At 58.5% G+C, this 26,159-nt stretch overlaps 1 protein-coding gene across 7 annotated transcripts in view; it reads left to right on the top strand.

Annotated features, from left to right (window-relative positions):
• TOM1L2 (target of myb1 like 2 membrane trafficking protein) overlaps positions 1-26,159 on the top strand; it is an 82,314-nt gene that overhangs the window by 38,262 nt on the left and 17,893 nt on the right. For all 7 annotated transcript variants that reach the window (XM_060080849.1, XM_060080848.1, XM_060080846.1 and 4 more), the window contains exons 2-8: positions 3,137-3,221; positions 8,819-8,897; positions 12,523-12,672; positions 16,720-16,854; positions 18,043-18,177; positions 19,843-19,959; positions 24,775-24,908. In XM_060080849.1, coding sequence (XP_059936832.1) covers positions 3,137-3,221; positions 8,819-8,897; positions 12,523-12,672; positions 16,720-16,854; positions 18,043-18,177; positions 19,843-19,959; positions 24,775-24,908 — 835 coding nt within the window. The remainder of the gene's footprint in view (positions 1-3,136; positions 3,222-8,818; positions 8,898-12,522; positions 12,673-16,719; positions 16,855-18,042; positions 18,178-19,842; positions 19,960-24,774; positions 24,909-26,159) is intronic.

Below are 26,159 nucleotides of genomic sequence, written 5' to 3'. Positions count from 1 at the left end.
TCCTCTGGCCTGGGGACAGGATGGAGGGAGGGAGCCCATGGGAGTGGCCACAGTTGCAGGGCAATCAGATCCAACTCAGTTCTGTTGCTGGGGGAATTCTTTTATGAGGAGAGGAAACCGAGAACTGATTTGAGCTTCTTTGTCAGCCGTACCTCCTTCATCTGTCTCAGCCGAGCCAAATACCCACAGCTGTATTTCTGTGGCATTTCCAGCAAAATGAAAAGAAAGAAGCATTCTTTGGGGGTTGGTTCTTTATAATCAAAAGGAGTATCTATCTTTTAGCTTGAAAACTCAGAACCCCGGTAATTGAATAGAAAGCGCTGACCCCGAGGATGGGTTCTCATGCCTTTGACCCCCTTCCCGGGGCTGGTGGAGGAGGAAGGGGGAGGGGGAGGTTCATGGACTCTGCTGCTACCCCTAACTTGGATGTGAGGTTCATTGATTGAACGTTTCCTCTGTTAAGCCTCCAAGACAGTGTCCCCTTGGCCCTGCCACGGTGCCACTGCTGCTCTCTCTTCCCGACTCTGTGCCGTGGCCTGTGCTGTGACCGGCCAGACCACCGGCGGAGGGCAGCCCTTTGACCAGCTGGCCTGTCCCTTCGCTGGCTCCGTAGGGTCGCAGGCAGGACGGCTTTATTAGGAGGCCGCTGGGTTTGTGGCCGCAGACACCCCTGCTGTGTGACCCCGGTGGGAGTCCCCTCCTCTGGGCGTGGACACCTTGAAGGGGAGGGCCCTTCAGAGAGCTGAGTGGCCAGGCGAGCGGGGGTGGGGGGCAAGGGTCGTCCCGACGCTGCCTCGTGCTGCCCTCGCCTCTAGCAGCCTCTGCCCTCGGTCTTCCCTTCTCTAGACTGGACGGTGCTTTGGCCATTCCTCCTGCGTGCCTGCCCCCGCTCTCCGATCAAATGCTCCTGCCAGGCGGCACCGTGGGCTCTGGTGGTTGAGACCCCCGCCCAGCCCACCGCATGCACGGGCTCATCAGGGGCGACTCTCACCGCTTGGGGGCGGGTTTGCTCCTTCGCGGGTAGGGAGTCTTTGGGTGCCCAGGGTGACGAATAAAGGGGGTGAAAGGGTTGGGGATATATATAGCCTTTTTGGTAAAAATTAAAGCAGTGAGGCTTTTTCCACGCAGACTGAAGGCTGTTGCACAGGCGTTTGGAGCAGTAGCAGTAGCTGTTTGGAGTGTGTGCCCACCGCTTGTAAGGACAGCCTTTGGGCGTGTGAGTTTCAGGGTTTTGTGTACAAAACGAGCGTCCCTTCTCCGCAGCTGTCTCCAGTAAAACAAGGCCACTTCCAACACGTACAGAGGTCGCGGGGTTTTTATGGAGTGTCAGTGGAAGTGCGGGTTGTTTGAAGCTTTTGTTGAAAGGGTGGTGATGTTCTCCCTCTTGAGAATTGTGCAGTTAGGATGGGGCAGGCTTGGAATTCAGCTAAGATCCCAACGTTGGGTCCAAACTCGCCTGTGCTAACTGCTGAGGCCATATCAGCAAATGCCGAGGCGTTAGAGACACACAGACAGACAGACCTGAGACCGGATGTAAGTGCCACCAGCTCAGCTATGTGATCCCGGCCAAGGACCCAACCTCTGAGCCTCATTTCCTTCTTTCTAAATGTGGGAGAGAATCATGCCTACCATAGGGGGATTTTTTTTTAATTGTGTTAAAATACACATAACAAAATTGGCCATCTTCACCATTTTTAAGTGTTAAATGCGTTCATATTGTCGTGCAACCACTCTCTAGACCTTTTTCATCTTGCAAAACTGAAGCTCTGTCCGCATTCAACAGCAACTCACCACCTCCTTCCCCCAGCCTCTGGCACCCACCGTTCTACTTTCTCTCTATGAATTTGACTACTTTAGGAAGCTCAAATAAGTGGAATCATACAGTATTTATCTTTTTGTATCTGGCTTATTTCACTCAGCATAATATCCTAGAGGTTCTATTCATGTTGGAGCAGGTGTCAGAATTTCCTTCCTTTTTAAGGCTGAATAATATTCCATTGTGTGAACCTACCACATTTTGTTTATCCATCATCTGTGTCTAGACACCTGGGTTGCTTCCTGGCTATTGTGAATAATGCTGCTGTGAACATGAGTGTGAAAATACCTCTTTGAGATCCTACTTTCAACTCTTCTGGGTGTGTACCCAAAAGTGGAATTTCTGGATCATATGGTAGTTCTCTTTTTGATAATTTGAGGACCTGCCTTATTTTTTATAAGGGCTATATCATTTTCCATTCCCACCAACAGTGCACAAGCAGTTTCTCCACATCCTCTCCAGCACTTGTTATTGTCTGTTTTTTTAAATATATATTTTATTTATGGCTGTTTTATTTAACTGGATCTTCGTTGTGGCACGAGGGGTCTTTTAGTTGCGGCACGAGGGATCTTTTAGTTGTGGCATGCAGGCTTCTTAGTTGTGTCACGCATGTGGGATCTAGTTCCCCCACCAGGGATCGAACCTGGGCCCCCTGCATTGGGAGCGCAGAGTCTTAGCCACTGGACCACCAGGGGAGTCCCTATTTTCTGGGGTTTTTTGATAGCAGCCGTCCTAGTGGGTGTGAGGTGGTATCTCGTTTTGATTTGCATTCCCCTAATGACTAGTGATATATAACACTTTTGTTTTCATGGACTTGTTGACCATTTGTATATCTTTTTTGGAGAAATGTCTGTTCAGGTCTTCTTTATTTATTCTAAAGGATACTAACTCCTTAGATTTGCAAATATTTTCTAACATTCCGTAGGTTACTCCATTTTTGCTCTGTTGATTGTGTCCTTTAACGCACAGAAAGTTTTAAATTTTTGTGCCGTCCAGTTTATCTATTTTTTCTTCTGTTGCCTGTGCTTTTGGTGTCACATCCATGAGTGAAATCATGGCCACACCCGATGTCATGAAGCCTTTCCCCTGCGTTTTCTTCTGAGAGTTCTAGCTCATGGGAGTTTGGTGAATGAAGGGCAGTGTTAGGAGTCAGCCCCCGGCCCCCCTCCCAGGTATTCTCGTGGGAGCAGCACCCAGAGCTGCTGTCGGCTCAGCCCATCTGCTTGGTGGGAGAGTGGGGTGGGTCCGGGTCCCTCCTCTTTCCTGCCGGGGTCCTGATTCCAGGAGAAGTGTAAGCCAGTTTTCTTTCTGAATTTGCAGAAAAGGCTACAGATGGCTCCCTGCAGAGCGAGGACTGGACGCTGAACATGGAGATCTGCGACATCATCAACGAGACGGAGGAAGGGTGCGTGTCCCCCGCCCGGGGCAGGCGGGCGGCGGGCTGCTCAAGTCGGTCTGTGTGCTGCCTGCTGCCCTGACGTCTGACAAGTGGTTCTCCTCATCCTCTCGCCCCTCCACCCGCCCACAGTCAGAGCAGTGACCGCCTCTTAATCACAAGGGGGATGACGTTGCTCGGCTTCTGGGTCCCCTGCAGCCCGATCCCCACCTCCTCCCGCCCTCCGCAGCCCTGGGGACTGGCTGGAGCCCCAGGAGGGAGAGGCCCCCGGGGTGTGTAGTGGAAGGCGGGGCACGGGGAAGACTTGCGAGGCCCAGGCCCCCCCACCCCTGCGCTGCTGGGTCTGTTCTTGCTGCTGTATTTACATCCTCTTCTGCATCACAGGTACATTCCATGTGTACTGCTTCCAAATTAGTCGGTGTGTGGCCCTCTGTCCACACCATAAAAATGGAATTTACAGTAGCCGCGCCCTCTTAAACCATCTCCAGACCTGGGCAGCCCTGGCCTTGGCGCTGTCCTTACTGGCCTTGCCACGTGGAGGCTGGGGACCAGCCACTGACGGTTGGCCCTGCCTTCATTCAACAAACATGTCCTGAGTGACCGCCTCATGCCGGGTCCCAGAGCAAGTACTGAGCGGGTCCCTCCGTCTGTCCTGAGTACTGAGCAGGACAGATGGAGTCCCTCCCCTGTGCCATGAGCAGGACAGTTACCACGCACCCTGGTCAGCTGGTGACACGTCTGGGGAGGAGGAGCTGGGAGTGCTTGTAAACAAGTCACCCAGGAGGGCCTGGCCCAGGTGGCTCGAGGGGCGGAGGTGTGAGGACCAGGCCAAGGAAGGGCTTCCCAGCGCACGGTCCCAGGACAGAGGGGGTCTGTTGTGTCTGAGGGACAGCAGCGGGGCCGGGGGGGCCGGGATCCAGGCAGGGACCCTGGCTTCCACTTGGTCTGACGTTCATCTTATTTATTTATGATTTATTTATTTATTTAATTTATTTTTGGCTGCGTCAAGTCTCAATTGAGGCATGTGGGATCTTTCCTTGTGGCGCTTCTCTCTAGTTGTGGCACGCGGGTTTTCTCTCCTGTAGTTGTGGTGTGGGCTCTGTAGTTTGTGGCATGTGGGCTCTAGTTGAGGCGGCGGGCTTAGTTGCTCCACGGCATGTGGGATCTTAGCTCCCTGACCAGGGATCGAACCCATGTCCCCTGCATTGTAAGGTGGATTCTTTACCACTGGACCACTGGGGAAGTCCCCATTTTATTTTTTTTAATAGTTGTTGTTTTTTTTAAATTTATCTGGTTCCACCAGGTCTTAATTGCAGCACTTGGGATCTTTAGCTGCAGCATGTGGACTCTTAGTTGTGGCACACAGGATCTAGTTCCCTGACCAGGGATTGAACCCGGGTCCCCGGCATTGGGAGCATGCAGTCTTAGCCACCGGACCACCACGGAGGTCCCTGAGGTTCATTTTGGGACGACGCTGGCTGCTGTGCCCAGGACGGCTGGGCTGGGGCTGTCACGATCACCCTGGTGTGAAGCGATGGCAGCTTTGACTGGGGTGGCAGTAGAGGGGGTGAGAAGCCATGAGAGTCTGAGCATTTCTGAAGGCAGAGCCGGTGGAATTTGCGCTGTGGGCCTGAGAGGAGAGACAGGATAGATAATCCGAGGTTCGGGGCAGCTGCATCCCGAGGCCCAGCAGGCCGGGTCGGAGGTACAGCTAAGGTTCAAGCCCTTCCGAGGTGAGGGCAGCTGCATCCCAAGGCCTAGCAGACCGGGTCGGAGTTTCAGCTAAGGTTCAAGCCCTTCCGAGGCGACGCTGGTGGGAGGGGTGGAGGGCTTGGCCGCCCTGGGGGCAGCAGGTTGGGAGCCCTCTGGGACGGGAGCTGCAGGCGACCAGCTCGGTCCTGGCAGGAGACGGGATGTGTTGGGTAGAAGGCATTTTAACCCTGCAGCCCCTGGCCTCCTTTCTGCCCACCCTGACCCCGGCCTGTCCACGTTTATTGAGCCCACGGGTGGGGTGCGGCCTCTGGAGGCCGAGGTGGGTGCTGGACGGGCGGCCGAAGCTGTGGGTGCAGAGGGGAGGAAGTGGGAAGTGCGGGCGGTGGGGGGGGCGTCTGGACCAGAGCCCGGAAGGGGGCTCAGGCCGTGGGCGCTCCAGCTCCCTTTGCCCATGTCGCCCGCCCCTCCGTCTGCCACACTGAGCTCCTCCCTCACCCACGGGCCTTCTGGCCCCGCTGGTCTTTTGGTTCCGTGAACCTCCCACTCTCATGCCCAGCTTGCGGGTCCCCAGGAAGCACGGGACGTGCACACATGTCGGAATGGAGCGTCCTCGTCCCAGGGGGTCTGGAGCCCAGCTCCTCCACCTGCCTTGTCGAGGGAGGGTCCTGGTCCCTGCTGTCGGCCTCTTCCTGAATGAGAGGAAGCCTGCCCTCTCCCTGTCCCGATGCCCCGCGGATAAGCCCCCCTTGTGTGATCCCCTCACAGCCCGTATTGTACTTGGGCTCATCACAGCTCAAACTCGCGTGTTCTGATGTGTGTGAGAGGGAGTGTCTGTCTCTCCCCCAAAGCCCCGGGCCCCGAGCTCCCTGAGTCAGGCATCTGTCTTCCTTACGGCCACGTCCCCACCACCTGGACACATTCGTGAGGTAAGAGAGTAAGTGGGCAAAGTCCCTGGGGACTCAGGGCCTGAGGACGAAGGGGGTCGTGACCCAGGGTGACATGGGCTCCACGAGGGAGGCCAGTACCAGGCGCCTGGGGAGGGGCATCCAGGTGGGGTCCAGCAGCCGCCCAGGGGTCAGCAGGCAAGGTGGGTGGGTGGCAGGGCAGGAGAGAGGGACCAGGGGCCTGGGTGACCCTGGGTGGGTTCCCCTCCCATCTCGGTCCGCTTGGGTATAAAGTGGGCCCCAGCAGTGGCTCGCTCGTGGCTTCACTGCCCCGCCCTGTGCCCGGCCCATGCGAAGCCCCAGCCCACACCAGCTCAGGCAGTGCCCTCCAGCTCGACGTGGCAGGGCCAGACCATTTTAATGATGAGGGGCTAAAGCTCCAGCACGGGAGCTCTGTCTGTGCTTCCTTTATTTATTCAGAGCTCACCTCTGGGAGATGGTCCTGCTGGGCACCGATTTGGTGAGCTGTCCTGCAGGCCCCTCCCTGGGTTTGCCCTAATGCCCAGGCTGGGGTCACTTCCAGCCTGGGGCCTTGTGTGGCTGCCCCTTGTGCCCTGGACCCTTGGTCACTAGGCAGGAGTGCCCTGGCTAGATAACCTCTCTGGGATGGTTTAGACCCTGTTTACCAGGCCTCACCCAGACCTGCCTAGTTAGGTGCAGCAGGCACGTGGATTTGGTAAATACCCTTCAGGCAATTCTGACATGTGGCTCTGGTGAGGATCCCCTGACTTGGTCGTTTTCATGACCATCTTGGACCTTCCCCAGCTCATGGACTCTGTGCCCCAGCCTCTAAACTGAAGTAGCCCCGGATAAATGCAATGGAGCAAGGGAACAGCTGGGAGGGGGTAGCCGGGAGGAGAGGAGGTGTCCAGGGTGGGCGGGGCGCGGCATCGCCCCCGTGAGGGGTAAGTGGGAAACAGCTCAGAGGTGGCAGTTCTGGAGCCAAAGGACAAGGTGGGCTCAGGATGACCAGAGAGAAGGTCTCGTCTGGGTCTGGGATCCAGCTCCCGCGGCCCTGACCTCTCCCCCTGCTTGGGGCCCTTTCCTGCTCTGCTGGGCTCCAGCACACCACTCCCCTCTCCCAGTTTCCTGCTCTGCGTCTGATCGGCTGCTGTGCGGTTCCTCTGACAGGACTTTGATTCTGTCTCCGAGGCTGCTTCCCCGGGGAGAGAGAGAAATACTCGCTTTGGTGCTCCCCAGTGCCTCTCAAGCAGCACTTCCCCGATGGATTTTCGGTGGATTTTCACTTTCTCTCTAACCCGGGAGCCTGCCGCCTCTCTGATTTCCCACCACCGCATGCCCCCCCAACCCAGGAGCTCCATGAGTCACAAGTGAGCAGAGCCCTGGGAGGCTCTTCCCACGTAGTGCCCCGTGGAAGTTTGAAGAGGAGGGACGAGAGCGTGCTCGGCGGTGCCTTTGAGACAGAGGAAATCCTCAAAGCCGAGAGCCTGTCAAGTCCCATGTTTGCAGAAATCAGCACCCCTGTTTGGGAACTGCAGCCACACTGCAAACACACCTGGCAGGGACCCCTCCCCAGGGAGCTGAGAAGTTCCGCGGGGAAGCCATGCTTCAGGTGATTCGGGTCTGTTTATTCCTTCTAGAAGCCTCGCCTTGCTTTGTGTTTCTGTTGAAATTGGGCTGATTGGCAGAGCTGCTCCCCTCTCCTTCCCCAGCTCCCTCACGCACTTCTTGAGAGTTTTTTTGTTTTTGTTTTTTTGTCTTTGTTTCTGGGCACAGGCTTTCTCTAGTCACGGCGCGCGGGCTTCTCATTGCGGTGGCTTCTCTTGTTGTGCAGCAAGGGCTCTAGGCGCGCAGGCTCAGTAGCTGTGGCGCATGGGCTTCGTTGCTCCGCGGCATGTGGGATCTTCCCAGACTAGGGCACGAACCCGTGTCCCCTGCATTGGCAGGCGGATTCTTAACCACTGCGCCACCAGGGAAGTCCTGGTAAATAGATTGTATCTCCAAACTGTCGGAATAGGAGGCCTCAATTTATGAACCTTCACTTTAGGAAAGACCCAGATTATGCTGGCCTGCTGATGGGTGGGCGGCAGGAGTCCACTTGTGATAGCAGAGGGCGGAGTTCCCCAGAGCGGGCCATGGGCACTGGGGGACCCTTAGGCACAGGCACTGCGCCTAGTAGATGCCCTCAGGGGCTGCCTGGAGACCCGCCTCTCAGCATGGCTGTGGTTTCAGGAGGAGTGTGTACTGGGAGCAGGCAGTCGGCATATGACGGAGCTGTTGTCAGCTGGAGGCCCCTGCAGCTCTGCCTACAGGGCCCCCAGGAAGCCGGGTCAGATCTGGTACCTAAAACACACAACTCCCAGGGCTTTGAGCAGACTTACTTCAGTTTTCTCAGGGAAAAAGGAGTTCCACAGAGCCTAAAACCTGGACATCCAGATCTGCACAGGGACCTGGCCGTTCTCGCCTGTGTTTTTCTGGCAGGTTCCCTTCAGTGAACCCACCAGCGGCAGGCTGGTTATTGTTCTGGGTAAATCACACTTGCACGTGATGTGGAATTCAAGAGGGCTGCAGCCTGCGACCTGGGGAACAGCCCCTCCTCCTCGGCCCTGGCGCCCACGCCAGGGGTGGCTCCCTCCAGGGTCCCCTCCTGGCAAAGATGTGTGCGCTGGGCATTTCTTGTCCTTTTGTAACTCACATGGCTGTGTCCCCTCTGCCCTGCTCTGCAGATGACGCTAGTCTGTATCTCTGGTGCATTAAGAGTGTCTTTATTCTTCTGTGCAGCTGCATAGTACTCCGTTGTATGGATAAGCACAATTTAATTCAACCTGATTCACATTGATGGACATTTCGTTTGTTTCCAGTCTTTCACATTTACAAACAGGCGGTAGCAAGTAACCTCATGTACATGCTAGTTGGCATGACTGGCCCTGACTCTGTAGGCTGGGGCCCTGGTGGGATTGGCAGGATCTGCATATGTCTATTTTCCAGGCCAAAGGATGCCATTCGAGCCCTGAAGAAGCGGCTCAACGGGAACCGGAACTACCGAGAGGTGATGCTGGCGCTGACGGTGAGTGCCCCCCTACCCTCCCCCGGGGTGGGAGAACATCTGGGAGCCGCAGCTGGGGGACAGCCTGGAGTGAGCGCTGCTAGGGGTAGCTGTGCCTCCTGCTGCCGCCCCAGTGTTTCCACCCTCTGAGACGGGTGAGCCATCAGGGACGCGGCACGGGCAGTGTTGTCCGGTGCAGAAGCCCAGAGCAGAGAAGCCACAGGCCTGGGCGTGGGTCCCCGGTGGCCAGCAGCCTGCTGTGAGGCACTGAGGCCAGCTGCTTCTCTAGGGGTCAGCTTCCTCCTTGTAAAAGTGCCGACTTCCACCGAGCACCTGCCCGAGACTAGGCTAGCTCTTCAGATGTTAACTCAAATGCTTCCAGAAACCTTCCTAAATAGGTTTCATCATCCGCTTTTACGGATGCAGAAACTGAGGCTCGGAGAAGCCCAGAGGTTTGCCCAGACTTCACAGCTAGTGAGGTGCCAACTGGATTATGGGATAAAAACTGAACATCGTCACAGAGGTTCTAGGGAAAGTCTGCAAGTGGCTCATTTCAAGAAGGAACAGACCAGATTTTTGCCTGTCTTTCAGATGTCAGAAAAGTAAAAGGGACAACTTCAGGTATTATTTCTGTCTTGAAAGCTAACATTTTTTCAAATATGGCAAAAACCAGGCCACAACATGTTCCTCTAATAGAAACTGTAACAGGTCAGCATGTGGACCTCCCTGTAGGGTTGAGTAGTGGGTTGTTTATCCAAAACAGCCATAACATGTTCCTTTTAAAGCAGAGAAACTGTTTGGATTTCCTGCCCAAGTGAAAACCCAAGACTTATTAGAATTCTCTGCCAGGGAATTGGGGTTTGAATAATGAGAAAAAAAACAGTTGAGAAACAGGGAGTTGAAAGCTTTTGTTTTTTCCTCAGAATTTCAACCGCAGCTTTCACTAAACCCAGAGTGATGCCCAAAATAAACTGTTTTCAGTAACAAAAATCACTAGGGACAGGCAAAACTCACAAACTCTTAGCACGCAGGCCATTTTCGTGGCATCTAAACACCTCCCGCTCCGTGCCCAACATCATGGTAGCTGCCTGGGATAGAGATCTCTCCACCGTGGGCCCTGCCATTCCTTCCTTCCTGTAGTAAAGCATGAGAGCCACCATTTAGTGTTTCCTTAAGTCTTACATTTAAGTCTTTAGACTGTTTCAAATTAATTTTTGTGACTGGTGTAAGATAGAGGTCCAGTTTCATTCTTCTGCATGTGAGTATCTAGTTTTCCCATCATCATTTATTGAAGAGACTGTCCTTTCCCCATTGAGTATTCTTGGCTCCCTTGTCAAATGTTAGTTGACAGTATATGTGAGGGTTTATTTCTGGGCTCTCAGGTCTGTTCCATTGGTCTGTGTGTCTATTTTTATGCTAATACCACACTGTTTTGCTTACAATAGCTTCATAATATAGTTTGAAATCAGGAAGTGTGATGTCTCCCACTGTGGTCTTCTTTCTCAGGATTGTTTTGGCTGTTCAGGGTCATTTTTGGTTCCATATGAATTTTAGGATTGTTTTTTCCGTTTCTGTGAAATCTGTAGATGGCTTTGGGTACTGTGGACATTTTAACAGTATTAATTCTTCTGATCCAAGAACATGGGATACCTTTCCATTTACTTGTGTCTTTACTTTCTCTTACCAATGTCTTGTAATTTTCAGGGCACAGATCTTTCACCTCTTGGTTAGATTTATTCCTAAGTATTTATTTATTTTGATGTGGTCAGGCCTTTGCTGCAAATCCCGTGATGACTTTGGGAGATTTGTGAAAGGTGCAGACCCATTTTTCGTCTGCTGGAGGCCCAGCCTGGCACACACTGCCCGGGCTCACGTCTGCTCTTGTGGCTTCTCTGTCTTGTCCTTGAACTAACCCTGTTCATCCATCACAGTCCTCCTGCTTCCTGAGGGCCTTTTAACTTCATATCTGCCTCCGCCAAGGTTGTCAAGATATACCCCAAATAGGAGTTGGTCAGAGGTCTGGGGCTTCCTGCTCAGGCATTAGTGTGGCTCTGATTGCTTGGAGGCACCATTTGCCTACTCCACGGGCCTTAGCTGCATTCAGGAAAATTCCCACCGTGCTTCAGGACCAACAACCCACAGCAACAGATTTGCCTTTTTGGTAGAGCAGCCTGCAGAGGACTTGCCAGCCGGGGGCACTTCCGCAGCTCCTGCTCTGCCGGGCAGCCTCACCGCCTCTGTCCAGGGCATTTTAAGGACCAAATGAGGGAACAAGGGGGTGGCAGAGGTTGCCTGTCGTCTGAGGGACTCACTGATCTTGGAGGAGAGTGGCCCTGTGCCTCAGGGCGGGTGGAGGCTCAGAGGAGGCTGCAGGGGATCCCTTCCTGCTTCTGACCTGACCAGCAATCTGTACCTACACCACTTTCTTCACCTTCTAAGCCTTTTAACTCTGAAAACAAAAGGGGATAACAGCCTCCGCTTAAAAAGGGTGAACGAGTTGTGAGGATGGAGTGAAATGACATACAACGTGAAAGAGTCTCCCCTGGGTCAGCCACGCAGTCACGTTCCTAACGTCACCGTTAGGAACTTTCTCCGTGACCAAGCTTTGTCCAGGGAAAGGCCTGTTGTCCCACCCTAGCCCTGGGGAGTGGCTGCCTGGGGTCACCAGTGGTCAGTTAGTTTAGGCGAATGAGGACAAGCAAGGCGGCCAGCAGTGTCCCCTGATTGCTGGTGACGTCCTTCCGTGGAGGCAGTCCCCACCAGCCAGCTGTGGCCTGGGTGCCGGCATGGGAGGGGCCAGCTCATCGTCCGGGTCAGGGGGTTTCCAGAGAGCGAAGGGGTCCGGAGAGCTGCCTGTGAGGCTGGAGGGACCCTCCAGTGGGTGCTGTGAGCTCAAGGCCCCTCGCTCGTGCGGTGGGGGCCTAGGACAGTAACCCCGTGACATGTCCTCCTGCACTGGCCCGCCAGGCAGGTCTGTGCTTCAGACACGCTCACCCTAACTTCAGCCCTGCAGCGGGGCACTCGCGCCCACTTTGCAGGCGGGGAAGCCGAGCTCAGACAGACTGGTCCTGAAAGTGGACCTGAGATTCAAGCCCGCACTGGCTATTGGTCAGAACCCACAAGCGCTGTGCTTTTCTAGTGGCCGAGGCCTGTGTAACTTATTTTTCCGGATGAGGAAGGAGGGGCAGAGTTGATTCGAATGTGGCCAAGGCCACAAACCGCGTATGGGGGTGTGAGACCCGGGTTACTGCTGGTCTCAGTTGTGGAAGCAGGGTTGTGTGGCCGTGTGGGGCATTCGCCTCTTCACAACCAGGTCCGGTAACTCACCAGCAGTGCAGGCTGCTTCAGTGGCCTCTGCCCGGGAGGGCCTGCGTCCACCGGCTGTCGCCACCAACCCAGAGGCTCATTTCCAGGGATGCTTGGTCGTTTTGACCCCGCTGAGACCCCAGTACCCTTCTCATGCGGAGCCGGTGTCGCCCGACTGCTGTGCAGGCCCAGAGACCCCAGCCAGCAAGGGGCCACCTGTGTCCTGCGAAAGGGTTTGCGTCTGGAGGAGCCCGTCGGCAGGATGGTCGGCAGTGGGGAGAGGGGGCAGCGTCTCCTTGGCCTCTGGGGGTGACCTCTGTTTCCATCCCGCCCGCATCAGGTGCTGGAGACGTGCGTGAAGAACTGTGGCCACCGCTTCCACGTCCTCGTGGCCAGCCGGGATTTCATCGACGGCGTCCTGGTCAAAATCATCTCTCCCAAGAGCAACCCCCCGACCATCGTGCAGGAGAAGGTGCTGGCTCTCATCCAGGTGGGTCGGCGGCTCCCCTCAGCTGGTCCGTGGGGAGAGAGGAAGGCGGGGCCTCCCATCAGCAAGTCCTCACACTTCCCCATCATTTGGAGGAAAAGATGGGTGCTTCTGGGTTTAAATATTTGTTGAGAAACACTTGTTTTTTACCCTTATCCCGCTGAGATGACACCTTCAGCGGTGGCTCTCCTGGCCGTCGCTGGCTGTGTCCGGGTGCCTGGCCCTCGGCTGCCCATGGGGGACAGGCCTGGAGCCTAACGGAGCCACGTGCCGGGTCCACGTGCCACAGGGAGGGGCCAACTCTGGGGTCGTGGGGGTGGTGTTCAGGATTCACTGAGGACGTGACAATTCTGTTGAACCCTGAGGGGCGACAAGCTGGGTGGAAAGGTCAGAGTGCAAGGGGCATGGCAGGTAGAGAGCAGTGTGTGCAAAGGCCTGGAGCATCGAGAGCACAGGTGACACCTTGGGACGTGTTATTATTCATTGTCCTGTAACAAATTAGCCCCAACTTAGCATTTAGAGCAACAGACGTTTATTACCTGCTAATTTCTGTGGACCACGGGTTCAGGAACAGCTTAGCTGGGCGGTTCTCTGGAGGGTGCAGTGAGGGTGTCGGCCGGGGCCACGTCCTCCGAAGGCTCAGCTGGGGCTGGAGGAGCCACCTCCAGGCTGCTCCCATGCGACGCCCCCCGCCAGCAGCAGGTGTCCTAGTGTCCCACGTCCTCGCCATCGTCTTCCTCATAGCCTGTCTGACAGGTGCACAGAGGTTTTGCGTCCCGTCGGCCTTTTTAAACCCGTCTTGGAAAGAAGGTGATGTTATTTCCCTGTTGAATATGCTTTTAAAGTGAAAAGTTAAGGTCTGATGATCCCCTGGGAGGGCAAGGGCTGCAGCTTTTCTGAAGTCTCCCGCACCTGTGTCTCCACAGGCACGGGACACTTCAGAAAGTCTCTTTTTGCACGGCCCCCTCGCTCCCCACCCACCGTCCCTCTGACGCCTTCCCAGAAGGCTGATCCCAGGCATCGTGGTCCCAGGGTGGCCCACAGAGCTGGCGTCTCCAGTGCACGTTTGTGAGGTCAGGATTCCCGTCCCTCCCCCCTGCCCTCCACCCCTAATCCCTCCATTCAGCCAGGCAGCCCTGTCCTCTGGCTGCCCTCCTGCTGCCTCACCTCCTTGAGCCGCATGGAAAGACACCCCCTCGGGCTTGTGTGCTCGAGGGGCTCTGCCCTTCAGGAGGACAGCGTGCCAGATGCAGCAGGCCCTTCTGGAAGGGACAGGGCTCCTGGTGGCCCGGGAGGAGGGGGCCTGTCCAGAGGGTGGGCCTCCCGTGACGTCCCCTTTGTGGGACATCCCCCCGCTGTACGCCACCCTCAGCCTCTCCCTGGGGTTGTTCCAGGACAGAAAGGACATGGTTCTGGTGGAGGAACCTCATCCCTGCCTCCCACACTTCCCCCAGAGTAGAGTCTAAAAATTCTCTTTCTTTCCACTGAAGAGGGGAGCTGATGGCGGGGGGTGGGAGGGGCAGGGGGAGCTGGGGGGGCCGTGTTCTCAGGAGGTGGCGGGGAGCCGGTGGCCGGGCTTGCAGCAGATTCTATGGATGGGCAGCTCCCGAAACCCTGTCCCTGTGAGTGAGAAGCCCAGGAGCACGAGCAGGACGGGACAGCAGCCTCCTTTTGTCCAGGGAATGGAACCCATTGTTTAAATCAGCAATTGTTTATTGATCTGAAATTGGATGATTTAAAACTTTGTCGAGGGCTTCCCTGGTGGCACAGTGGTTGGGAGTCCGCCTGCCGATGCAGGGAACGCGGGTTCGTGCCCCGGTCTGGGAAGATCCCACATGCTGCAGAGCGGCTGGGCCCGTGAGCCATGGCCACTGAGCCTACGCATCCGGAGCCTGTGCTCCGCAGTGGGAGAGGCCACAACAGTGAGAGGCCCGCATACCGCAAAAAAAAACCCAGAAAACAAAAAAAACAAAAAACTTTGTTGAAACTTGAGGGGTCTGGAGCAAATGGCTCATGTTTGCATAAGGTTTTAGTCCTTTCTTTGGTGTGCGATCCCGGGGAAAGGAGATCAGAACTCCCTCTGAGCCTTCCAACCCCTGACACGTGGGCACGGGTGGGCGGGGCGGGGCAGGGCGTAGGGCAGTGAGGCAGGCGGGCGCTGTGATGCTGACCTGCAGCTCCCAGGACAGGCCCTCTGCTCTGACAGCACCCGCCCTGCCGCTCCCTGGCTTCTCATGGGGAATCAGACCTCCCGAGGCCACGGCCCCCGAGGCAGGGTCGTGGTTCTCAGCGGGGCCGGCTGCCTAGAGGGGCTCCTGCGCTGTCACCATCACCTCAGTCCGCTGGCCCTGCGTGGCCATGGAAGCTTCACATTGGTGAGGCCATGTTCGCTCTGAGTTGACAAATGCTGTCTGACTGCCTTCTCTGTGCCCCCGGGAGACTCGGCAGCTGGGGGGCACAGGTGTGGGCACCGGCCCGGAAGGTGCCCGAGGCACACGGCATCTCCCGCCCTGTGCTTCCCCCCAATGTGCTGGCGTCAGGGGCGTGGTCAGTAGAGAGCACTGCCGTGGACACAGACTCTGCTAGCAGCCCCGCACCCAGACTGCACAGGGGTCCCGCCCAGGACAGGGGCGATTAGCCAGGACTGCTTGGTTGCTTAAATAGCAGATGCCAACCCCAGCTGCCTAGGTGAAGAGCAGTGCTGGTCATAAGGCAGGCTCCCCAGAACCCCGGGGTGATGGCCAGGGAGGGGGCAGACCTTCTCCTGAGTGTCCGCGCCGTCCCAGCAGGCAGGCTCTCCCTGCTCCCTGGTCCGGGCTGGCATGTGGGTACGACCCAGGGCCCACGTCTACCCACAGAGCAGCCCAGCCCTCCGAGGGCCCAGGGCCAGGCTCCTGGAGCAGGAGGACCTAGCTGCTCAGCTGGGCATGTGTACCCCCTGCGGGGCCGTCCATGGGGCCTGCTGATCGCTGCTGGGCAGGTGCCCCAAGAAGTGTCCGCCGACTGGAGAGAACAGTCGTGGTCTTCTTATGTCAGACCTGGTGGGGGTGGAAGGCAGCATAAGTTAAAAGGGCTCCCCTGGAGCTGTTGTCCTCCTGCAGCAACGAAGGCCGGAGGCGGCTCCAGGAGGAGCTGACTGCCGCGCCTGCTTCTCCCCGCCTCCCCGTGGGCTGTGAAACGCGCCCCCCATCAGCGTCCGGGAGGAAGTGTGACCACGAGGGGCTGTCCTGACGTGGGCGTTGAGTCCCTGCATGTGCAGGTTGGATGAGCAGGCCCCGGGAGGCCGGGCTCACGGCAGGGTTTGTGGTCAGTGAGATGCAGCAGCCGAACTGAACGAGGCTTTTTGGAAACTGCTCTCTTGGTCAGAGATGGGGGGAAGCAGCTGGGCCCTGTGACAGCGACAGAGCTGCCGACAGGTCGGCTTTCCTCCTCCTCTGGCCCCCTCTTGGGGGGTGCCCTTTGGAGGCACTTCTTTTTTTGATACCTTCTATAACTTCCAAAGAACAGAATTTAAAGATATACTTTGACAGTTCCTTGAATCAGAGACGAGCGGCAGCCTATTGAAATATGTGTTCCTTCCTCCCCGTGTTTTGTCTTATGTAACGGAACCTAGTGGCCAAGCTTTCCAGCAGACTGTCCCACACGGGCGCCTGTCTGCCGGCACTGTGAGTAGTGCGGGTGCTCCTGCCCCGGCCGCAGTCACCTTGCCTGTCAGATGGGCGGCCGGGCAGTGTGGACTCCGGCTCCCTGACCTACTAGGCTCAGCCTGGATTTTCATGCGTGGAGCGTGGAGGCCACGCCGCTGTCCCCACGCATCCTGCGGGCGCGGCCTCTCCAGCCGCACGTTGCCAGGCACATCTCCTGGTCTCAGCCTCGTGCTTCGGTGCGGTTGCTCCGTCTCCACTCTGGGATGTGCCCCACGCTGGACTGAGTTCTGTGCTTTGCTTTCATTTGTGCTCAGCCTGGTGGCACTGGCAGGAAGGAGCAGCGTGTCTGGGCCGCAGCCCTGAGCGCCCCGGCGCCCCTAACAGGCCCCCTCCTCCCCTCCAGGCGTGGGCTGACGCCTTCCGGAGCAGCCCTGACCTCACGGGCGTCGTGCATGCGTACGAAGAGCTGAAGAGGAAGGGCGTGGAGTTCCCCATGGCCGACCTGGACGCGCTGTCCCCCATACACACACCCCAGCGGGTGAGCCTCGCTGCATTCCCGAGGGCCTGTTGCAGAGACAGCCTCTGAATTATTCAGCTTGTCATCAGCCTCCTTCGGGCTCCAGGGCGTTTCTTGTTGATAACCAGTGGGTGTGGGAGAGAGACAGCTGGTGGCTGGTGGCTCAGGGACCGCCCCCCCCCACGGTTTTCACCCCCGACTGTGGGAGAAGGTGACAGAGGAGCGGTGTGGACGCTGTCATGGAGATGGCCGCGAGGGTGGAGCCGTCCTGGGGGGGTCCCGGCACCTGCTCTCCCGAGCCCAGGCGTCTGGTGTGGGGACCACACCTCCCAGGGCGGCCGGAGCAGCCCCACCTCCACATCGGCAACGCCGAGGGGCTGGCGAGGTCCCTCTTCATGGGTTTTTCAACTGGACAAGTCAAATGGATCTAAAATTTACTTTGGGCTGTGAGTGGTCCCCCTTGACTCCCGCCAGCCTTGGGATGCAAAGCCCCGGGAGGGCCCGCTGAGGGCGGCTCCCACGTGCTGGCAGCTTCAGGAGGGAAGGTGCCCAGGCAACGCCGTCGTTCCTCTTCGGGGGCAGCCAGGCCCTTTCCTGCCCCCGGAGAACCGGAGGCTCAGGATCTGGGAGAGGCACCCACCCCAGCTCCCTCTGCCACAGCCCCGTTTGTCCATCTCTGAGGGACGGTGCCGTGCAGGCCTCCTGCGAGGGCACAGCTCACGTTCAGGGGGTCACGAGGGGCCCAGAGGGAAGCACAAGGACTTGGGCTTTCCTAGCGTTTCTCTCATGTGATCCTCCGAGCCACTTGCTGCACTTGGTGGGGTAAACAAACCTGTTTTATTCTCGGATCGTGACGCAGAGCAGCGTGGTGGCTCCTGTAGTTACAGAGAACGCTCAGTAAATTGCATAATTGCTGTTTAGATTAGTCCACTTGTAAAGGCCAAAAAGTAACCTTCTGGTGCTAAACGGGGGGTTCCTGATCAGAAAACTTACCAGCAGGCCCTCCCCTCCGATGCCAAGGTGGTCCTGACGGTGGGAGGGTGGCCAGAGCCCTCACAGGCTGCGCTGGGGGCCACCTCTCTGGCCCGCCTCGGTGTCTGTGAGGTTCGTGGAGGGAGGAGAGGTGGGGGGCGGGGGCAGTGCCAGGCCACTGCCAGGCCACTGTCCAGGCGGCCCAGGCGGACAGAAGGCTTTGTCGTTGCCGTGCAGAGCGTCCCGGAGGTGGACCCAGCCACCACCACGCCCAGGTCCCAGTCGCAGCCGAGGACGAGCAGCGGCTCCTCCTCAGCGCCGCAGGCCCCGGCCCTGAGCGCTGCGGGCCCCATCACGGCCAATTCAGAGCAGGTACGTGCACGCTTTGGGGCCACAGGCGCGCCTGCCGCTGCCCTCGGTCTCCCAGGAGACAGAGGAGGCCTCTCCAGACGGGCCCTGTGAAGGGTGTCAGCGACATGGGTGCAAGTGCCCGGCCCTCCTGAGGGCGCGCTGTCGAGGGCTGTGGTCACTCGAGGTGGGAGGTGGGGGGCTTGGGGCACAGCAGGTGGGCGGTTTGGAGAGCGGGGCGGGGCGGGGGTGGGGCTGGCAAGAATCACAGCAGGAGGTGTGGCCAAAAGCCCCTGAGCGAGCGGAGTTGTGAAGGGCCTCAGGTGTCCCGCAGAGAGGTTTAGGCTTATCCTGCAAGAAGGCAGCCCAGGCCAGGGCGGAGCCTGCAGGAAGGACCAAGTCCTGCTGTGTCCCGAGCAACGACCAGTCTCCCCGAGTTATTTCTTGGGGAGCTAATGCTGCCTCAATGCCAGCCTGGATTCTTTTGGAGGAGTCTGGAGACGAGTCTTTAGACGAATCTGTAGAGCTTCCATTAGTTAAAAAGTGAGGATTGGTCAGAATAGAAAGAAAATCTATCCACTGTTTCTGTTTTCTAACTTCTCATTTACTATTTATGTCAGTGTCATTATTATGGAACCTCATTTAAACAGAGGGCTCAAGCGATTGTGTCCGGTTAGCGGAGTGTGTGCACGTCTCCGCTCTGTGGGCCCCGAGGAGGGGGCGGCTGGCACGCGGTGGGCTGGGATCAGACAGGCCTGGGCTCAGCCCGCTGCTCCTGGTGAGGCTTCAGCCGGGTCGCTTAACCTCGGTCTCCTGTCAGTAGACCAGGCGGCGGTCCTTCTCTCCTGCCCACCGGGCCTCATGGGCCGGCTGGGCAGCGGCAGGAAGGCCCCTGGGATCCCCGGAGCGGGGAGGAGGTGGAGGCCGCAGCTGAAACTACCACTGCCCCTCCTGGGCCCCCACCACAGCCGGCACCAGGCCCCCCAGGTGGCCCTGGGAAGAGGGAAGGGGGACGCGTTTGCAGTTGGATGGCCACCGAGACCCTCCCCTGATTGTCTGCGCCCCGGGGGAGCTCGGGAGCGGTCGGAAGGAGGGTCTGGGATGGGCGAGGGGACACGGGCAGGACGAGAGGGGGCTGAACGCGGTGAAGAGGGACAGCAGACCCGACTGGGCAGTGTGGGGTGTGCCCATGGATGGCCACGGCTGGCCTGTGAGGTCACCTTTGCACAGGTGAGGACACAGGCTCAGAGAGCTGTCCCTGCTGTGGGAGAGGCAGCCCGGGTCCTGGCTCTGGGGAGCTCTGTGGGGCTGGCAGTTGGAACAGGCACCCCTGGATGGGGAGCGGGTGGGGAAGGCGCGGCTCAGAGGCCGCTGTGCTTGGAGCCTCGATTCCGGGCCAGAGCCTGCAACTGTGAGGTTCCTAGTCGAGGACCCCAGAGCGCAGGGACCTTGTGGGCCATGCTCTCCACCACGTGAAGGAGCAGAAACGGGGCCTGAGAGGCTCACTTCCCCTGCAGGCCCCGCTCGGCCCCCTCCCACGCGCTCCGACCCAGCACTGCCCCCACATCCCGGGGCCCCCAGCTGCCAGCTGCCAGCGTCCCACCGTGCGCAGACGCAGACGGAGCCAGGCCGCGTCCACCTGGTGCAGGCTCACTGACCCTGTCCCCCCGCCTCCCCCGGCCCCCACAGATCGCCAGGCTGCGGAGCGAACTGGACGTTGTTCGGGGAAACACAAAGGTCATGTCCGAGATGCTAACGGAGATGGTCCCCGGGCAGGAGGACTCGTCCGACCTGGAGCTGCTGCAGGTGAGGGCCTCTGGGCCAGGGACACACCGGGGCGGGATGGGGTTCGGGGCCGGTCCTCTAGAGGGACCGAGTCCGAGGAGGCCCGTGTCCAGCCCACGCGTCCCGGAGGCGGTCAGAGGCCAGTCCCAGGTGCTCTCTTCTTCATCCTCCTTAAAAACGTTTTTCCCTCATTGTAAAATGCCAGTTGCAAAATACGTGCCCATCGAAAGAAAAAGGAAGTACAAAGAAGAAAATAGTTTTCTTTAACCCCAGCATCTGCAGATAAGCACTGTCGCTGTTCTGATGTATTTTCTTTCAGACATTTTTTCCATGTTTATTTCAGATGGGGTTGAGATGATACCAGGTGTATGATTTTATGTGTCACTTTGTTCACCCAACATGACGTCACAAACATTCAGGGACCGCTAGCTGTTTCTGCTCGTGGGAGCCACTTCTGAGACTTCTGGGGTGAAGCTGAGGGTCCCCGGCCGGGGTGGCCCACGTCCTGGCTCCAGAGGCTCTGTGGCTCACTGGCCACCTGCAGGTCTGGGAGCCAGGCGGAAAGGGGTCCAGGAGCAGAGCTGGCCTGCAGGGTTCCTACCCCAGATCCTCCAGGCCCAGAGCTGGTGCCCAGCTCTCCTGATACCGTCTCAGAGACTCTGGCATTGGTGGGAAGTGGCAGCGGCCCCGCCCGCAGAAGCAGCACCTCCCGGAGGGTGGAGAGGACGCCGCCGTGAAATGTGAGGGCCAGCGGCGAGCACCTCCCACGCCTGCCCCTCGGGGCGGCCGGTCTTGGTCTCCTGAGGGCCACACTGGCTGCTGTCCTCCAGGAGGGCATGCTTCCCGGGTGGCCTGGTCCCAAGCAGCTGCTTGCCGTGCCCCCTTCCAGCCCCTAAGGGGGTGAGGGTGTGGGTGGGGGAGACCAGCCCAGGGTGCGGGCTGTGGTCCCTGCTCTGGAGGATCTCACAGCAGGCAGCCTACCTACCTGGGCCCGGGCCCGCCGGCTGCTCTGGACGCCGAGCGACCAGCAGCCCAGCTCCAGGCGTGCCATCAGTGCCGCTTCGGCCTCCGTCCGCGGTCTGCGGGGTTCTTCCAGGCGTTACCCAAGGCGCAGGAAACTGAGATCAGTCCAGGAACAGTGCAGGAACTGAGGGGCCTCTTGAGGCAGCTTTGTGCTGTGTCAGCACCAGAATTCTTGCTGACAGGGGTTTGCGGTGGACAGAGCTGAGTTCCTGGTAGCAGGCGTAGCAGAACAAAGCCAGCCCTGCGGACAGCCAGGGCCAACCAGACAGCACACACCTCTGCGTGTTTAAACAAGCCCATCAGCCAAGACAAACAGAACCTGATCTCCTGGCGTCAGCTCACAGTTTTCAAAAATAGGTTGCTTCCCATGACGTTTCCCTTCCCTCTGTCTTGTTCCAACTCCAAGCCTACTGACCTCGCTGCTATCTTATAAGTCAAACAGAGAGAATGGTTCTGGGTGCCAGTGGGAGGCTGTCCTTTCGGCACGAGAGACTTGGGAGCCGGCAGCTCTGTGAGCAGACACGGCTGTCCTGGCCGCTGGCCTCGCTCCTTGAGCCAGCCGGGCAGGGTCTCCCAGGGGTCGGGGCTGCATGTGGGAAAGTGCCACGGTCTGCTTGGAAAGGGGTGGGATCAGACTGTGCCCAGGGACCCCTCACTCGAGCTGGAGGGTGGCCAGATTGCTCAGGGCAGAAGCTACCCAGAGCTCAAAGTGGAAATAAATGCATTTGTCACCAGGCCAAGTGTTCATGCCCACAGAAGCTGCTGCGGATTTGAGTGTAAACTGCTGGGAGGAAATGGGAAGAGGGAAACGGGAGGTGTCGGCGAGGGCGCGCCGCTGCGGCCGACCAGCATCCTGGCCGGCTGCGTCCGGATGGCTTCCTGTGCTTTGCACAGGACTTGCAGGTGTGGCCTCACCCGCGGCCCACAGAGTGGCAGAAAACTCAGGCAGGGTGGGCGAGGGGAGGCGGGGCCCCGGAGGGAGCACAACAGCTTCCCTCTCTGGGCTGGGAGAGACCCGGGAGGCGGCGTGTCCAGCCCCACCCTGTGCTGTTTCCCCTTGCCGGCAGCATGCCTGGTGCTGCCTTGTTTCTGAAAATCCTCAGCGACAGGCCGGGGAGGCACTTCCGCCTCCAAACACATGACCTGGATAGACTTTGGGAAGCAGCACCACAGGGCAGGAAGAGCCACGGCTTAGGGATCCCTGGCTTCACCTCTGGGCCTGGCCGCTGCTGAGCCAGGTGACTCGGAGCCTGGAGTAAACTCTCCCCGTTGGCCGGCTGGGAAGCGGCTGATTGAAGCCCGTCCACACCGAGCCTGCAGCCCCAGTCTGTCTGCTCCACCTGCTGGAGCAGACACAAGTTCCTCCCTCACGTAGCAGGTCCTTCCATGCTTGCAGGCTGTCGCCGCCCTCCCTCGGGTGGCCTGGTGGTTCTGAGCAGGGGGCAGCGCCGGGGAACCTGCAGCCTCCGTCTCCCTCCCTCACGGGCTCTCCAGCCGCGTCTTCCCTGTCCTGAGACTCTGCATCTCTGTCTGCTGGAGCTTATGCCCTTGGCTGCGCCTGGGAGTGCGGCCTTGGGAATCTTTAAAGATCCCGATGCCGGCGGCCGTGCCCCCGCCGCCCCCAGATCAGCCTCTCCAGCTCTGTCTGCAGTTAGTGATAACGCGTGATTAATCCAGTGACGCCCAGGATGGGCATCCTTCACCGCCATCCCTCAGCTGACGAAGGAGGCCCATCCCACATTGTGTCTTCAAGTAGCAGATGGTTTAGCCCCTCTCGATTCTTGCCTCTCATTTCAACAAAAACCAGGAGGGCCAGGACCATTTTCTCTAGAGAAATCTAGTTTATTCTATGTGTTCAGCTTCATTATTTCCCCCTTTTTCTTCAACAAAGACTGTGTCTCCCTCCTATTTCCTTTGCAGCTGTAGAAAGCAGATCTTCAGGGCCTTACTCCCGGCGGGTTCAGAGGAGACCCAGAAGATGATTAAAAGATTGTTTTGCGGGGCTTCCCTGGTGGCGCAGTGGTTGAGAGTCCGCCTGCCGATGCAGGGGACACGGGTTCGTGCCCCGGTCCGGGAAGATCCCACATGCCGCGGAGCGGCTGGGCCCGTGAGCCATGGCTGCTGAGCCTGCGCGTCCAGAGCCTGTGCTCCACAACGGGAGAGGCCACAACAGTGAGAGGCCCACGTACCGCCAAAAAAAAAAAAAAAGATTGTTTTGCAAGGTGGGGAGGAGAATGTCCCTTGAAGAAAAGATACAGGCATTGGGATGAATTAGACAGAAAAGGGACATATTACAAAGTCTTCTGGTGGATGGAGGGCTTTTGCACCAAGAGCAGTGACCAGCCGCCCTCCCCTCTGTTGAGAACCAGACCCCAGAGGCCAGACTGAGACCGTCCGCATTTAGGAAGTTCCTGTCCCAGCTGTTGCCAGGCGGGAAGGGCAAGCTGGGCAGGCTTTGGCTGTCTGTGGCTCAGGACTAGAAGAAGGTGCCTGTCCAGGTGGTTTGGAGGCAGGTAGGGTCTGCCTGCTGGTGACCGTGTGGAGGGCCCGCAGGCAGCCAGCAGGTGTCTATGGTGGCACAGATCTTCATGCTCTGGTCCTCCTCTCCCGTGCAATCTCTTCTCATTTCTTCCTGTTTAATTTTTTTAAGACAGTAACTTAAAAGGTTGAAGCAAGGAGAAGGTGAAACTTTCTCTCTGCAGAGACCCCTGGAGACCCCTGATCCGGGCCGTGTTTAGGCGAAGCTCCGTGGGGTGTCCCTGGGTGCCAACCCAGGCGTAGAGCACGCGAGGCCCTGCCAGCGGGTAGGGGATGTCCCGCCCCCCTCTGCCCCAGCTGAAGGCCACGGGAGCCAGACCCCAGTGCACGGCCTCGGGTCTCATCCCTCCTCCAGGCGAGGCCCCAGAAACCACCTAGCGCTTCCCAAACGTTCTGCAAAGTGATGGAACACCTCCTCCATGAGTGAAACTCTACAGAGACCTATCAGTGTCCGAACAGATGAGAGCAGAGCCACCCTGGCTTCCGTGGTGGTGACCAGCACCATCGGCAGAGCTTCACCTCTTCCCAGCACCCCCATCCCACCCTGGGAGAGCCGAGCCCAGGGCGCTGGACCCCCAGACAGCTGATGGTCAGGTCTGCTTGCTGCTGCCTTGGCCGCCACACCCAGCAGGGGCTGGGCTCTGGGGGGAGATTGAATCCAGCCCTGGCCCCTCCCTGCGGGTGCTGCTGGTGCTTCGGGCGTGTGTGCTAGGTGCTTGAGACGCTCCCTGCAGCCTGCTGAGGGGCTGGTTCTCCTTGGGCTGGCGGCGCCTCCGTGAAGCCTCCTCTTGGGGGGCTTCGCCGTCTGGGGTGGTTGGGAACCAGTCTTCGCCTGCTGGAGGTGAAGGGGAGCCCGGGGTGCTCTAGGCAGTCTGGGGCGGCGGTGCAGGCTCCGGGTGTGTTCACAGCGCACAGGGAGTCTTGGCAGGTGAGATGCATGGTGACACACACAGGATGGGGCATCCTGTCCCAAGTGATAGGGTGGTGTCTGGCATGGTCTGTTGAAGAGAACAAGCACCTGCAGAGAATCACATTAGATTTTCCGGACGGTTTGTGCAAACCCGTTCTCTGCGCACAGCAGAGTGTGCACTAGGACGTTTGTCCATCAAGAGGCACCGCCTGGTGGGCGGGGCGGGGGTCCACCTGGCCTCCCGCACACGCCCGGCTTTGTGGACAAGCCTGGGCCTGTGTGGCTTTACGAACTGGCACACGTCTTTGCAAAGCAAGTAGAGTGTGAACAAGGGGCACCCGCGGTAGCCAGACCTGTGTCCCCAGGAGCTGCACAGGACCTGCCGCGCCATGCAGCAGCGCGTCGTGGAGCTCATCTCCCGCGTGTGCAACGAGGAGGTCACCGAGGAGCTGCTGCATGTCAACGATGACCTCAACAACGTCTTCCTCCGATACGAGAGGTGGGAGCCGGCATGGGGGTGGGGGTGGGGGCGTGCAGAGTAGAGGCGGAAAATACTCCTCGGACACGCCGACCTGTTCCCATGACGGGGAAGTGCTGCTTGTTCTCCTGGGAGCCAGCGGCAGGAACGTGCCGCGGAGTCAGGCGCTGCCCTTCACGAGCCTTGAGCTGGCCCCTGTCACCCCAGCCCAGGAGGGAGGATGGGGCTCGGGGACCCTGCGCTCCTGCACCTGCTCCTTTGAAGATCCTCTGAATCTGAAAAGGATTAAGGGGGAGAAATCTCTACCAGGGAAAAAAAAGATTTCCTCTTTCCCATTTTAAAAAAAAGAGATTTTCCCTTCCTTTGCCACCGCCAGGGTGTGTGGAGTGCGGAAGCAGGCAGGTGTGAGTGCTGGGAGAGACACGCATTTCCGTTTTTCCAAATCATTTTCGGATTTGAGGTAACAAACGTGCATATTCTTTTGCCTTCCCAGAGCTGTCCCCCAGAGAGAAAGGTGAGTGATCCAGGCAGTGTCGAGCAGGCAGGGAAGTGGCGAGCGGGTTCCCATACGGGGCTCTGACGGGGCTGCCCCAGAAAGCGCCTTGGCCTGGCCAGCCTTCTGCTCCTAAGGATGAGGCCTGGGCCCCGGGCTGCTGACTTGTGGTCTGATGACCTGGCATCACGTAGGGTCCAGGTGACAGATGCTTGCATCTGGGCCTTAGAGGGTGATTTTGCTGTGGTTGCCACAGCTCTGGGCTGTGTCTCACCTTCGACCATGGCAGCAGCGGTGGGTGGCCCTGTGTCCACCCGACAGATGACGAGCCCTCCACAAGAGGAATGTGGGCCCGTCTGGGGCCCCCTGTGCCATGGGAGTGCAGGAACAGAGCCGGGGGTCTCAACTCCCGGCCCCAGAGCCCCGGGTTCCTGCCCTGCGGTGCCAGGGTCTCCACTGTAAACAGGCTGAGCTTTTCACCTGTTAAACCCATCTCAGCCCTTTCTGGCACAGGGTGCCAGCAATTCAGAGGCAAAGCCTGGGGCCGGCAGCCCTGAGGTGCCCTTCCGGCCAGAGAGCCTTTGCTAGGACTGATGGTCAGCATGGGTGTGGGAAGGTGCTCCCGCATGGGAATCTCAGGGGGGTTCATATTTCTGTCCTTGTCGACCACTGAGGATAAACCGCGTCCCACGGGTGGCCTGACCAGGTTGTCCCTCCGGGGATCCCTGCTCACCAGGTGCTGACCCCAGCACATGGGGAGACCGACGTGGAGCAGGGAA

This window comes from Mesoplodon densirostris, chromosome 18, assembly GCF_025265405.1.
Source record: "Mesoplodon densirostris isolate mMesDen1 chromosome 18, mMesDen1 primary haplotype, whole genome shotgun sequence".
Classification (NCBI taxonomy): Eukaryota; Metazoa; Chordata; class Mammalia; order Artiodactyla; family Ziphiidae; genus Mesoplodon; species Mesoplodon densirostris.
The sequence above is the reverse complement of the archived record's forward strand: the minus strand, read 5'-3'. Positions and strand labels throughout refer to the sequence as shown.